The 15,301-nt window shown below is 41.8% G+C and overlaps 1 protein-coding gene across 1 annotated transcript in view; it reads left to right on the top strand.

Annotated features, from left to right (window-relative positions):
• The window catches only part of Atxn2 (ataxin 2), a 62,866-nt gene that overhangs the window by 25,022 nt on the left and 22,543 nt on the right, over positions 1-15,301 (top strand). The window contains 8 exon segments of the mRNA XM_090320058.1: positions 674-871; positions 1,979-2,157; positions 4,558-4,767; positions 9,327-9,509; positions 11,645-11,842; positions 12,183-12,290; positions 12,795-12,865; positions 14,434-14,738. Of these exon segments, the coding sequence (XP_090176184.1) occupies positions 674-871; positions 1,979-2,157; positions 4,558-4,767; positions 9,327-9,509; positions 11,645-11,842; positions 12,183-12,290; positions 12,795-12,865; positions 14,434-14,738 (1,452 nt within the window).

Below are 15,301 nucleotides of genomic sequence, written 5' to 3'. Positions count from 1 at the left end.
ATAAATTTTGTTTATAATTTGTTTAAAAAATTGTTTTTGAGCCTGGCATGGTGGCTTACGCCTATATCTTAGTGCTACTCAGGAGGCTGATATGTGAGAATCAAAGCCAGCCCTAGCACTAAAGACTATGAGACTCTTATCTCCAATTAACCATTAGAAAACTTGAAGTGGCTCAAGTGGTCGAGTGGTAGCCTGGAGCTGAAAAGCTCAGAGACAGTGCCCAGGCCCAGAATCCAAGCCCCACAACCAACAAAAAAAAAGAATTAAAAAAAAAAAATTGCCCGTGTTGAGATTTGAACAAGCTAGTTTTGTTGTTGTTGTTGTTTTACCAGTCCTGAGGCCTGAATTCAGGGCCTGGACAATGTCCTTGGGTTTTTCTCAAGGCTATGGCCCTACCACTTGAGCGACAGCACCACTTCTGGCTTTTTTCTATGTAAGTGGTACCCTGGAATTGAACCTGGGGCTTCATGTATGCGAGGCAAGCACTCTATTACTAGGCCATCCTCCCGACCCTCTAAATGTACTTCCTTGTAGAGGGTAACACAAAAAATCAAACATCTGATTTATAAAATACAGTAATGTAACTAATTTTTCTAATATTCCAAACTAAAAATTATTAATAATATTTTGTGGCCGTTGCAAACTTTGCTCTTCTTTTCGTCTTGTGTTTTAGGGTGCCGCTAGAAAGAGATAATTCAGAAGAATTTTTAAAACGGGAAGCAAGGGCAAACCAGTTAGCAGAAGAAATTGAATCCAGTGCTCAGTACAAAGCTCGTGTGGCTCTGGAAAATGATGATAGAAGTGAGGAAGAAAAATACACGGCAGTTCAGAGAAACTCCAGTGAGCGTGAAGGGCACAGCATGAACACCAGGTATGGATAGGAAAGCTTGATGCAATGTTTCAAATGCACCACTCAAGGTCTGTGTGAGAAGGCATATTATTACCTTCCTTCTGACTAAAGAGGCTTAGGTAGAGAAGGGGAATGGAATTGTTTAAAGCGGTGGTATAAGAAAGGCACCAGGTGTCACGTATATGATGAAGACCTAGCCTTCTAGGTCTGAATGTGCTCATTCCGGAATACCAGAGGGAGCACATGCAGTACTAGAGAAAGCTATGTATGCTCTGTGCTCCGGACCAAGTAGGCTGAGAGTGTTAGGAATCCACTGTGAAGAACAAGTGAGATGACCTGTCAGAAGGTTCTCAATGAGGAGATGTACTTTGTGGTAGGGTAAGAAGAGAGGAATGAGAGACTAATGTCTCATCTGGCAAAAGCTTGCATTCTGAGCATGATCATGTGCGTCTTGGGTCAGAGCCATAGAACTCTGTGATGGGTTCAGTGATGGCAGGTATTGGCAGGAGATTTGCTGAGCTCTAGTGGGAGGAGTTGTTGCTCAGGCCCCGAGTTCAACCCCAGGACTGGCAAAAAAGAAAAAAAAAAAAAAAGAAAAGAAGTTGAGAGGAACAAGGACTTCCCTCCATTACCCCGATTAAAAAAAAAAATTGGTGGGGGGGGTTGGTTGTGGGGCTTGAACTCTGAGCCTAGGTGCTGTCCCTGAGCTCTTTGGCTCAAGGCTTAGTGCTCTACCACATTGAGTCACAATGCTACTTCCGGTTTTCTGGTGGTTCATTAGAGTCTCCATCGTCTTTAGTGCCTGGGCTGGCTTTGACCCATGACGCTCAGATCTCAGCCTTGTAAGTAGCTAGGGTTGCAGGCGTGAGCCACCAGTGCCCAGCAAAAGCAAGCAAGAAAGCAAGCAAGCAAGAAAGCAAGAAAGAAAGAAAGAAAAAGGAAGAAAGAAAGAGCTGATAGCACGAGCCTTGGAGAGGCCAGGAACTGGGCAACACGAAGAGCAGGGGAGTAAGCAATGTAGTTTATGGCAAATATCCTTGTGCCTAAAGTACTTTAAGATGTTTTATTGGCTTAGTATATTTTAGGATAAACTGATCTCTGTGGTGGTGTGGTGTCTCTCATTTTCAGGGAAAATAAATATATTCCTCCTGGACAAAGAAATAGAGAAGTCATGTCGTGGGGAAGTGGGAGACAGAATTCACCACGCATGGGTCAGCCTGGATCAGGCTCCATGCCGACCAGATCTGCTTCTCACACCTCAGAGTTCAACCCCAATTCTGGCGCAGACCAAAGAGTCGTTAATGGAGGCAAGTATCTTCACCAAATTTGTCACTGTGACTAATCAAATATAGAGATTTCAGATATTCCAGAGTTTACATAATTGATAGCATTGTATAAACCCTTTACAATTTTTATGGAGCTTTCACTAAAACCTCCTAAGTGAAGACATTTACATTACTTTTGTGGATATCAAATTAGTGAACTATTGTATAAGTCACAGGCATGTCCAGCATGTCAAAACACTCAGACTAAGATAACATGTTAACAAAACAGAGTCCAGGGGCCAGGAGTTTGGCCTAGTAGTAGAGTGCTTGCCTAGCATGCACAAAGACCATGTTTGATTCCCAGGTACCACATACATAGAAAAAAGCTGGAAGTGATGCTATAGCTCAAGTGTTAGAGCTCTAGCCTTGAGAAAAGTCCAAGGACAGTGCTCAGACCCTTTGTTCAAGCCCCACAACTGGCCAAAACAACAACAACAAAAAAAAACACAGTCCACATATAAAGAAATTGGAACCTAGGCATGGTGGCTCACGCAGACACTGAGATCTGAGGATTGCAGTTCAAAGCCAGCCCAGGCACTAAAGTCCATGAGACTCTTATCTCCAATTAGCCACCAGAAAATTGGAAGTGGCACCGTGGTTCAAGGGGTAGGGTGGTAGCCTTGAGCTGAAGAGCTCAGTGATGGTACCCAGGCCCAGAGTTCAAGTCCCATGGCTGACAATAAAAGAAAGAAAGAAAGAAATTGGAAACTTTGGGCAAGTTCTCAGAAAGTCACTGGAAACACAATATTTAGGAATAGTAATAGATACAATTTTACTGTCTGTGTTTATAGTCTTTCTTCAGGGAAAGCTTTGTGATAATTTCTAATACAGGACATGATCAAGAGTCATGTGACAGAATTATGCTAAAAGTACAAAAAAATACCAATGTTAGCCTTTAAGGGTGAGTACAGTTCAGCAGCTTAGGTTAAAGAAACTTGCATCTGTAGTAGGAAGGTGTTTTCTGTGACACCTCTTAAGTCACGGTAATTATAGCTTATGTTAGATAAAATTCTGGTATACTGCCAGGAGCCGTGGCTCATGCCTGTAATCCTAGCTGCTCAGGAGGCTGAGATCTGAGGATCGCTGTTCAAAGCCAGCCTGGAAACTAAAGTCCATGAGACCCTTATCTCCAATTAACCACTAGAAAACCTAAAGTGGCACTGTGGCTCAATTGGTAGGGTGGTAACCTTGAGCTGAAGAGCTCAGGGACAATGCCCAGGCCCAGAATTCAAGCCCCACGACCAAAAAAAAAAAAGAAATCTGGGATACTGAATGGTCTGGAAATACATTAATTAATGACAGCAATAGGGTTGCTAACTCAAGGAAAAGAGTGTGTTTTCAGTTTTAGGCATGAATATCTGCAAAGTTGGATAAAAACAGCAGAATACTTAAGTTTCCAATTTCACTTGCTTTCATTGAATCTTTTCTCCAGAATTCTTCTCCAAATGAACACACTTGAGTATTTTTTTCTTACTTAATAATGGGAATAAAATGTCTTTGCTCGTGAAATAAAGATTTTTAGTTGTTTATAAGCAGAATTTTCAAAGTGAAAAACAAAAAAGCCTGAAGGGGACTGTAAACGAGTGATACTCAAGTGTGTGGAGCACCTGGAGAGGAGACCTGGACTGTTAGCAGTGCTGTCAGTCAGGCTTGGTGCTGTGAGCCCTCAGATGTGCTGACTGCTTTGTGGTTTCATGGTGTGTGGAAGCAGTCTCTTAGAGAAGTATTTACCTAACTACATAAGTTATTTGGAAGATTTTCTTCCCATATTAGTGAAATTAGGATATTTGTTTTGAGAGAATGTTGAGTATTAACTTTTGTTAGTCCTGGGTCTCTAAATGGGACTTAAAAAATAGGAATTAAAGAGATTTCATACTGATGATCAAATCAGGTTCAGATGATAAAATAATAGATAATTATGAAGTGCCTTTAAAATTGGATTTTGTAACTTCTTATTTTCATTGTTTCAGTGATAAGTCTAAGATAGAAAATAGTCTTATTCTGAAGTAGGAATTGCTGTGTTTTACTGTGTGAAATTATCTCTGTATGTTGTATATCCTTTATTAGTAAATTGATAACTGTAGATGCAGGATTATTAGGCAGAGTCCTGACTGTCTTCAGTAGTGTGTGTAGATCCTAATTAACCCTTTGGGAACGTGTATTCATTTAAACAGACTTTATTTTAAGGAGGTTAAAGTAAAATGTGAATTTATGTCAGTTAAGTTATGCTAATAAAACTTAGCACAAATCAAAATGACTGTCCTCAAAGGGTTAAAATGTACAAGAAATCATTTTTGTCATTTTACTTTTTTTTCTGTTTACTTTTTCCCTCATTTTTTTCTTTAGTTTTTATACTTTCCTTCATATCATTTGTTCTGTCAGGTGTTCCCTGGCCATCGCCTTGCCCATCTCCTTCCTCTCGCCCACCTTCTCGCTACCAGTCAGGTCCCACCTCTCTTCCACCTCGGGCAGCCACCCCTACACGGCCGCCCTCCAGGCCCCCCTCGCGGCCATCCAGACCCCCGTCTCACCCCTCTGCTCATGGTTCTCCAGCTCCTGTCTCTACTATGCCTAAACGCATGTCTTCAGAAGGTACAATTCCACAATTTGTTCATGTTTTTGTTTGTCTTTGTTTAACTCCTGTGTGAGTTTATAATTACAAAATAGTTTCCTCTTCATTATTTAGTAACCTGTAACGTCTGAGTTTTAAGTTTATTGTATTATAACTATTAACGTTTTGTTCTTTAGAATGAAATTTGATAAATACTGTGTGAAGCTGTCTTGAATTTTAGGAGAGAGGGTTTAATCTTTGCCAGCTCATGCTTCTGTGCAGTTCCGGAAAGGCCTACCCTGGGGCCCCTCCCTCCCTGACACTGGATGCAGTGTTATGAACCTCTGGCTGATCGGTTGGTGACAAGGAAGAGTGGTATATTAGAATCCTAACAGGAATGTCACTGCCATTCTGTGTTTACCCTCCAATCAGAGTACTGAAGAAAACCTAAATTTAACCAAATAATTTCTCGGAAATTAAGTTTGCAAGCTGGGCGTGCTGGCTCATGCCTGTATTTCTAGCTACTCAGGAGGCTGAGATCTGAGGATCATAGTTCAAAGCCAGCCCAGACACAAAAAGACGTTAGACTCTTATCTCCAATTAACCTCCAGAAAATGGGAAGTGGGGATTGGCTCAAGGGTAGGGCGGTAGGTAGTCTTGAGCGGAAGAGCTCAGAGACAGTGCCCAGGCCCAGGGGTAGGGTGGTAGCCTTGAGCTGAAGAACTCAAGGACAGTGCCTAGGCCAAGTACAAGCCCATGACCCACCCCCCCCCCCAAAAAAAAAAAATCAGTTTGCAGCATTTCCAAATAGCAAAAATTGACTGGTAAAGGCTATTTTAATTCTACTTAGGAGAAATTCTTAAAACCAAAATTTTAGGGGCCAGGAGTTTGGCCTAGTGGTAGAGTGCTTGCCTAGCATACATGAAGACTTGGGTTCAATTCCTCGGTACCACATACATAGAAAAAAAGCCAGATGTGGTGCTGAGGCTCAAGTGGTAAAGCTCTAGCTTTGAGAAAGTCCAAGGACAGTGCTCAAGCCCTGAGCTCAAGGGCAGTACTGGCAATCAATCAATCAATCAATAAATACTAAATTAAAAAGGCAGGTATAAATTTGAATTTGGGTATTTTTTTTGCCTTTGTGACAAATAAGAATAACATCTTACGGTTGTTACAGTCAGCATTTGATGCTAAAGTCACCATCGCAGCATTATCAAATACTTGGATGAGTTGTAGAAAAACAATGTTCTAAATGTGAATGAGCTTTTGTTATTCTGAATATTTTAAATCTGATTTACTCATTAAAATCACAACTGATATAACTAATGAAGCTTTCTATATAAGTTGCTGCTTTGGAGAAACCTACTCTTAAATTATTGACATCTGGCCGGGAGTTTGACCTAGTGGTAGAGTGCTTGCCTAGCATGCATGAAGACCCAGGTTCGATTACTTGGTACCACATACTTAGAAAAAATGCCAGAAGTGGTTCTGAGGTTCATGTGGTAGAGCTCTACACTTGAGAAAAATCCAAGGGCAGTGTTCAGGCCCTGAGCTTAAGCCCAGGACTGGCAAAAAAAAAAAAAAATTATTGACATCTAAGACCGGGAGGGTGGCCTAGTGGTAGAGTGCTTGCCTAGCATGCACAAAGCCCTATGTTTGAGTGCTTGGTATGCACATACACAGAACAGGCCAGAAGTGGTACTGTGGCTCAAGTGGTAGAGTGCTAGTTTTGAGAATGCCCAAGGACAGTGTGCAGGCCCTGAGTTCAAGTCCCAAGACTGGCGAGAGAGAGAGAGAGAGAGAGAGAGAGAGAGAGAGAGAGAGAGAGAGAGAGAGAGAGAGATTAACATGTATTCTAAACAGATAAGTCATGTGACCTTGACTAAAGATCGAATACAATTTCACCAATTTTCTTTTCCTGTTTTTTTTAATTTGTGGTCAGTTGTGGGGCTTATACTCTGGGTCTGGGTGCTGTCCCTGAGCTCAGCTCAACACCAGCACTCTTACACCTTGAGCCACAGTTTTTCTGGTGGTTACTTGGAGATAAGAATTTTACAGATTCTCACACCTGTAAGTAATCCTAGCTACTCAGGAGGCTGAGTTCAGGATCAACTTTCAAAGCACAAAAGGACCTGAGACTCTTATCTCCAATTAACCTCTAGAAAACTAAAAATGGGGCTTGGAGGGTAGGGCGATAGTCTTGAGCTGAAGAGCTCAGGGACAACAGCCCAGGCCGAGGGGTAGGGTGGTAGTCTTGAGCTAATGAGCTCTGCTATAGCACGCATGCCAAGTTCAAGTCCCATAATCCACAAAAAAACAAAAACTTATCTTACAAACTTGAGTGCCCAGGCTGGCTTTGGAACCATGATCCCTCAGATTTTAGCTTCCTGGGTAGCTAGGATTGCAGGCATGAGCCATCAGTGCCCAGATTCACCAATTTTAGGTTCCTTTCCTATTGGGATTTAAATGTAAAGTTATTTTGTTGATGTGCTTTCCGTTCATTATTTAAGTAGTTGTTTATTTTGGAAATGTGAGATAAGAACAAAGCATTCTTAACATGAAACCTGAAAGACTGCCTAGACAATTCCAGAGAAAGTCTTCTGCTGAAGTTTGGGCTGTGGGCATCTGTAACCTTAGTATTCCTTTAAAGATCATGTCTGTGATTAAAACCCTCATGTTCTAAAGAGTTTGGTACCAGGATATGCAGTGGGATCTTAGCTTTCACAGTAAAGTTTTGTGGGGTTTTTTTTTTTTTTGCAATTGTTAACACCATCAAGTATCTCTACTTAGAATGCTGTCTAGAGTTTCACCTGGTAATCAATGCTGTAGTAACAGAAATAGTGCAAGACAGAATGACTGGTGTAGAATTTCACAATTCTTTTAGTGCAGATTTCTGTCCCAAGTGTCATATGGCTTAGTCTTAGAAGTCTGAGATAGTACTTACAGGGGAACATTGTATTAAGCCATGGTTTATAATATTGATGGGTATACAGAAAATGTAGGTATGCTAGCATTTTAGAGAAACTTAAGAATATGCATATATATTTCAGCACATATATTTAGATAGATAGATAGGTAATCCTTTGTTTAACCCCCCCAAAAAATAAAAAGCCCAACAGTAATAATTTAAGCAGTGTGTTATATTTTAAGCAGTGTGTCATGGCTCACACCTGTGATCCTGGCTTCTTAGGAGGATGAGATCTGGATCTCAAGTTCAAGGCTATCCCTAGCTGATAAATTTTTTGAGGCTCTTAACTATCAAAAAAAAGTAAAATTGGGCGTACATTGCTCATGCCTATAATACTCAGGAGTCTGAGATCTGAGGATCACAGATCAAATCCAGCTGAGGCCACAAAGACTGTGAGACTTTAATCTCTAATTAATCACTAGAAAGGGGGAAGTAGGGCTGTGGCGACACAGGTAGGGCAATAGCGTTGACCAAAAGACCTCCGAGACAACATTCAGGCCCAGGAGTTGGTGGCAGCCTTGAGCAGGGTAGGTGGTAGCCTTGAGCTAAAAAACTCAGTGACCATGTCCAGGCCCAGAGTTCAAGATCCACGACCTACCAAAAAAAAAACAGACAAGCAAAAAAAAAAAAAACACCTAGTAAATTGGAGGCATAACTCAGGTGTTGAGTGCCAGCTTAGCAAGCAGGCCTAGCAAAAGTAATGACCTGAGTTCAAGCCCTGGTACTAGCACCAAAAAAGTTTTCCCTCTGCTGGAGACTTCTATAACCCAGTAGTATGGCACATGCCTACCATTTATAGGCCAGGTTTGATCCCCATTACAAAAATAAATACATAAAAATTTCCCTCTAATTTTGTGGTGAAAAGTATATGGCAGGGCTGGGAGTTTGGCCTAGTGATTGAGTGCTTGCCTAGCATGCACGAAGACCCGGGTTTGATTCCTCGGTACTACATACATAGAAAATAGCCGGAAGTGGTGCTGAGGCTCAAGTGGTAGAGCTCTAGCCTTGAGAAAGTGTAAGGACAGTGCTCAGGCCCTGAGCTCAAGCCCAAGGGGGAGAAGGGGAGGGAAATGGGGACCATGACATGAGAAAGGGTATCAATGTTTGTGAAGTAATGCAGTTTCTATCTGGTGAATATGATGTGACCCTTCTATTACTTACAATAAAAATATATGGAAAAAAAAGCAGCTAACAAACATGCAGGTATGGAGACTCCATTGGTAGCGCATCAGCATAATGAATGCAAGGTCCCCTGGGAAAAAAAAATATGTGGCAAAGTAAAAATTACCCCTTTCTGTGACTCTGCAATTTAATTAGTTTTTGTATGCCTGTAAATAACGAATATAAATAGACTGTAGAATTCTAAGAATTATGACATTATTGTTTGATTTTTTTTTTTTAGCACCAACTATATCTTTCTCTTTCTTTAAAAGAAAGAGAAAGTCAAAAGAATTGGAAAACTTCTTGGATTCCACAAAATAATTGTGAATTAGGATGGCCAAAATTTTGTATAGAATGGTTTGTTTTTTCATTTTTTAACCAAGGAGAAACTTGAGTAAGCCAGGGTGTATGCATGTTTAACACAAGAGTGCCAGTGGGCATTGCAGCACTTATGGTTTTCCATCCCTCTCTTAGGGCCTCCCAGGATGTCTCCGAAGGCCCAGCGACACCCTCGGAACCACAGAGTTTCGGCTGGGAGGGCCTCCATAGCCAGCGGGCTAGAATTTGTATCCCACAACCCACCAAGTGAAGCAGCAGCTCCTCCAGTAGCCAGGACCAGTCCAGCCGGGGGAACATGGTCATCAGTGGTCAGTGGGGGTAGGTATCCCATGGCTTAGGGCATCATGACAGTATATGTTTTATGATTTTGCTTGGTGAGGAAAAGGGAGGAGCTAAAGCTCTGAGGAAGTATAAGAAAGACTTCAATGAAACCCCAGGAGAGCCAGGAAGTAGATCTACTGCTGTGTTAGATAGAGCAAGGTAAGTCTCACCTTTGCCGGCCACTGTGGCTCCTGCCTGTAATCCTAGCTACCCAGAAGGCTGAGATCTGAGGATCGAGGTCAAAGGCAGCCAGGGCACGCAAGTCCAAAGTCTGTGAGACTCTTATAACCACTAGGAAACTGGAAGTGGCACTGTGACTCAAAGTGTAGGGTGGTAGCCTTGAGCTTAGGGACAGAGCCCAGGCCCAGAGTTGAGCCCCAGGACTGACAAAAAAAAGTCTCAAGTTTAATGTGATTAGATTAGCTTGAGGAATACATTGATAGCAACTACAACAATGTAAAGGATGTACTTTGATTAGATTTTAGAATATGGCTTATATTGCTCTGACAACTTTGCCAATCCTTATTTCTGTATTGCTCTTACAATAACTGGAGCACTAGACCTTGTAGTGAGTGCTTTTCTCAAGGAGAAAAATCTTAAATTGATAGAGTGACCCACTCGGTTTCATGTAATAATCATATCTTCAGGCTATATATTCTTAGTACTTTCTATTTTCTTTCTTGATCTTCAATTAAGATTCACAAAAAGTAGACATGTCCCGTCCAGTGGGACGTCAACTAGGGCCAAGAACCTAGAGGGAAGAATGAAAGGGACAGGAGACACAAAGAAGGCAGCAAGACAAGCGTTCTGATCAAGCTGCGAATTTTATTTTTCACACAGGGGCTTATATGCCTCTTCAGGAGAGGCAGGAGGGGGTTGGGGTATAGGAACGGCTCAGGGTAGGGGGTCCGGTAGTAAGATGTTCTTACACTAAGAATTCAGGGAAGGGGAGAATGTCTCCAACATAGACATATAAAACATATTCTTCAGCTATTGTATTAACTCTTCGATACTGTTGGTGATCTGGCTAAAATTGGGAGGTTCAGGGGCCGGGAGTTTGACCTAGTGATAGAGTCCTTGCCTAGCATGCACGAAGACCCGGGTTCGATTCCTCCGTACCCCACATACATAGCAAAAAGCCGGAAGTGGTGCTGAGGCTCAAGTGGTAGAGTGCTGTCCTTGAGAAAGTCCAAGGACAGTGCTCAAGCCCTGAGCCCAAGCCCAGAACTGGCAAAAAAATAAAAAAAATAAAAAATTGGGAGGTTCATAGTTTCAGGCTTGCTCAGGCACCAAATTCTTGAGACCTCCATCTCAAGCGATAGAAACCTAAGCGTTGTAATATACACCTGTCTCCCAGCTATATGAGGAGCTTAAAGTAGACGATTGCAGTTTCGTCTTCCTTACCAAAAATCAAGATCCTACTTGCAAAACAATAGTGAAATGGTCTGTGGTGATGACAGAGTGCCCACCTGACAAGTGCAAGACTTTGAGCTCATCGCAGCACCACCAAAAGTAACTAACAGATAAATAATACGTTAGTTATTAGTTCCACGTCACTCAAAATCCTTCACATCAAAATTAATCCATGGGTGGCCAGGAGTCTGGCCTAAAAGAAAAAAGAGAAAGCCCAAAGACAGTGCCAAGATCCTGAGTTCAAGCCCCAGGACTGGCAAAATAAATTTAATCCATTCAGTTAGGAGACAGCTCACAGCTGAACTTCGGTAGTAATTACTGTCTTTGTTCACATACGTTATTTTTTTATTTTTGTCGTGGTGGGGCTTAGACTTTGGGTCTGGGCTCTGTCCCTGAGCCCTTTAGCTCAGGGCTACCACCCTACCAGTGGTTAATCGGCAATAAGAGTTTCATGGTCTTTAGTGCCCAGGCTGGCTTTGAACCGCAATCTTTAGATCTCCACCTCCTGAGTAGCTACGATTAGAGGTGTCAGCCACTGCCCCAGCCAGATACTTTTCCTAATTACCACTACCACTCCTAAGACTTTATGAAAAGGGGTACTGGGATGAAGTGTGAGGACTGGTGAGGAGGACTCTACTTAAATCTTCAGAAAAGCCTCTTTGAGCAAGTGGTTTAGAGCCAAGAATGTTATAAATGACTTTTCCCTTACTTCTATCTAGTTCCAAGATTATCTCCAAAAACTCACAGACCCAGGTCTCCCCGACAGAACAGTGTTGGAAATTCTCCCAGTGGGCCTGTGCTCACTTCTCCTCAAGCTGGCACCACCCCAGCAGAAGCAGTAGCCATGCCCATTCCTGCTGCATCTCCTACACCGGCCAGCCCTGCTGCCAACAGAGCTGGTACCCCATCCGCTGAAGGTATGAGACAAAGGCCTTTCAGACCTTATGCTAGCTGACAGTTGTGTTTTTCTAGCTGCAGGTTTTCAATTTTAATTTCACATTTAATACCCACAAACCTCATATATATATATATATATATATATATATATTCATTCTTTAATGTCTAGTGTTGGAAAAATTAAGCTTTCCCTGGTACTAAGAGCTTCTCTATATGCTTACTGGTATATGATGGCAGCAAACAAGAAAAGCTTCCATATAAATTAGTTTTCAAAAACAGGAAATCAAAAATTGAGTTCTTTTTCACTTCATTTTATGATTCTGATACTGATTTTTTTTTCCCCCCCAAATTTCTTTCTAGCTAAAGATTCCAGGCTTCAGGATCAGCGGCAGAACTCTCCAGCAGGGAATAAAGAAAATATAAAGGCCACTGAAACATCACCTAGCTTCTCGAAAGCTGAGAATAAAGGTTAGGGTTTGTTGTTGTTGTCGTTTGTCTTTTTAAAGATTTAGTCCTAAATGTTAAAACAGGGTAAGGACTTGTCATTTCATGTTTTTTTTTTTTTTTTGCCAGTACTGGGCTTGAGCTCAGGGCTTGAGCACTGTCCTTGGACTTTCTCAAGGCCAGAGCTCTACCACTTGAGTCTCAGCACCACTTCTGGCTTTTTTCTATGTATGTGGTATGGAGGATCGAACCCGGGTCTTCGTGCATGCTAGGCAAGCACTCTACCACTAGGCCAAACTCCCGGCCGTCATTTCATCTTTTAAACAGTGTATTTTTGTAGTTCTAACAGTTTCTCTAATATTGTATATATATGGTTGGAAAGTTTGTTAAATGCCAAAATCCAAAATTAACCTCTAAAGTTATTATTTTTTAGATGACAAGTTTAAATTGTCACTTCTCACATTCAATACTGAAACATTTTAAGTTAAAGGTTAGAAAATAAATTGTCAATCATTTTTGATGTTACAGGTATATCACCAGTTGTTTTAGAACACAGGAAACAGATTGATGATTTAAAGAAGTTTAAGAATGATTTTAGGGTAAGTGTCATATTGAGTCATGTGTTAGGATTTAAATGATAAATGACATACACGTCAGAAGCATGAAGGATGGGAGGCAAAAACAGTTCAGTGCCACTTTGGCTTTTTCAGTTTGTGATACTAAGGAATTGAACCCAGGGCTTCATGCACACTAGGCAAGCACTCTACCACTAAACCACATTCCCACTCCCAGGATTTGTTGCTTTAAAGAAGTATAGCAATAGTATCTATGTCAGCCAAGTTCTTGTGGCTCCCACCTGTAGTCCTAGCTACTCAGGAGGCTAAGATCCGAGAATCACAATTCAAAGCCAGCTGGGACCAAAAAACTCTAAAAAACAAAACAAAACAAAAAAAATCCGTTTCTTTCTTGCACCCCCCTACTTATAAGTTTACAAGGTTCACTGATGGACATTTGGCTTGAACTCAGGGCCTGAGCACTGTCCTTAGACACTTTGCTCAAGACTCGAGCTTTACCACTTGAGCCACAGTGCCATTTCTGGCTCTTACTGTGTATCTAGTACTGAGGAATCGAATCCAGGGTTTCATACATTCTAAACAAGCACCCTACCACTAGGCTATGCTCCTGGCCCCCTGATGGACATTCTGATCAGAGTACCCTCTCAATTCCTCTAGCCTCCAGCCTTTGTAAGGGTCTTTTTTTACTGCCTTCCTTACTTCCCTCCAAATCATTTCCGGTAAAGCCTTAGTCCTCTTCTTCCTGAACTGTAAATGTGTGTTGTAGTATACCTGGCTTAAAATTCCTTGAGAATGAGAAGGTGCCTTTAAGCACTTTTGTGGTCTAGCTGACTTGGAGACACTTATTTTTCTCATGCCTCACTGGTGTCATGCTCTAAACATTAGTGTTTTCCTGTTAGATTTTCCATTTTCCATTAGGCTGCTTCCCTGTCCCAAACATGTCTTCTAATAATCATTCCCACCTCCGACTTGATAACAGTTCCATTGAGAAGCCTTCTCTTCCTGGAGGCGCCTGTGGCATTTTTTCCTTCATTTTGCCCTTCAGTTTCTGATCTTCCTCAGATGCCAGTCAAGGAGGATAGGAATTACTTCCTGTTTCCTGCACTCAGCCGCACAGTTGCTATCATTGGGGGAGGCTATTTATTAACATTTGAGGGCAGGATGTTTGCGCGGCTTGCTGACTATCATTGTGTTATATAGACATTATGTTATTGCTGTCTTATTTTTAAAAGCATTACATTTAGGACCTGAAAATAAGGCCTTCTGTAAGGCAAGTGCCAGTGGCTCATAGCAATAATCCTAGCTACTCAGTAGGCTGGGATCTGAGGATCATGGTTCAAAGCCAGCTGGGGCAGGAAAGTCCCTGACATTCATCTTAATCACCAAAAAGCTGCAAGTGGAGCTGTGATTCAAGTGGTAGAGTGCCCATGTTGAGCATAAAACTTAAGGACAGTACCCAGTCCCTGAGTTTAAGCCCCAGGACCAGCACTCAACAAAAATTTTTTTAAAAGTTTATGTAAAACATTTCATGCCATAGAAAACTATTATTGTGCATGTACTCATGGGAAAAATTGATTGTTTCCTTTATTTAGTTACAGCCAAGTTCTGCATCGGAGTCAATGGATCAACTGCTAAGCAAAAATAGAGAGGGAGAAAAACCAAGGGATTCGCTTAAAGACAAAATTGAACCAATTTGTAAGGACTCTTTCATTGAAAATAGCAGCAGCAACTGTACCAGCAGCAGCAGCAAGCCTAGCAGCCCCAGTGCCTCCCCTTCCATCCTCAGCAGTGCAGAGCACAGGAGGGGGCCTGAGGTCACCTCTCAAGGGGTGCAGACTTCCAGTCCAGCGTGTAAGCAAGAGAAAGATGATAAAGATGAGAAGAAAGATGCAGCTGAGTGAGTAACTCCTTTCAACTACTGTTTTGTGGACTTAGATTAGACCGCTTTTTAAAAAAAAACAACAATACATTGTTGCCCAGGCCCTCAAGCCCCATATCATACACACACACACACACACACACACACACTCTCTCTCTCTCTCTCTCTCTCTCTCTCTCTCTCTCTCTCTCTCTCTCTCTCTCTCTCTCTGTTATTGTAGAGGTGGTGTATAGAGGATGTAGAGTTACATGAGTCAGGTAATAAATAAATGCATTTATTTTTTTTGTTCTTTTTGCTGGTCCTGGGGCTTGAACTCAGGGCCTGAGCAGTGTCCTTGGACATTCTCAAAGCTAGCGCTCTACCACTTGATCACAGTACCACTTCCAGCTTTTTTTGTGTTAATGGTACCAAGGAATTGAACCTAGGGCTTTGTGCATGTTAGGCAAGCAAGCACTCTCAACACTAGGCCACACTCCTGCCCCAAGTACTTTTCTTTTTTAAAATTTTTATTTAATCTCTTTTTTACATTTTTTTTAAGTGACTGAAGTAATGTATAAAGGGGTTACAGTTACATTCGCCAG

Source organism: Megascapheus bottae, chromosome 28, assembly GCF_031878675.1.
Source record: "Megascapheus bottae isolate mThoBot1 chromosome 28, mThoBot2.hap1, whole genome shotgun sequence".
In the NCBI taxonomy this organism is placed as follows: Eukaryota; Metazoa; Chordata; class Mammalia; order Rodentia; family Geomyidae; genus Megascapheus; species Megascapheus bottae.
This window is presented reverse-complemented; position numbering and strand designations above follow the sequence as displayed.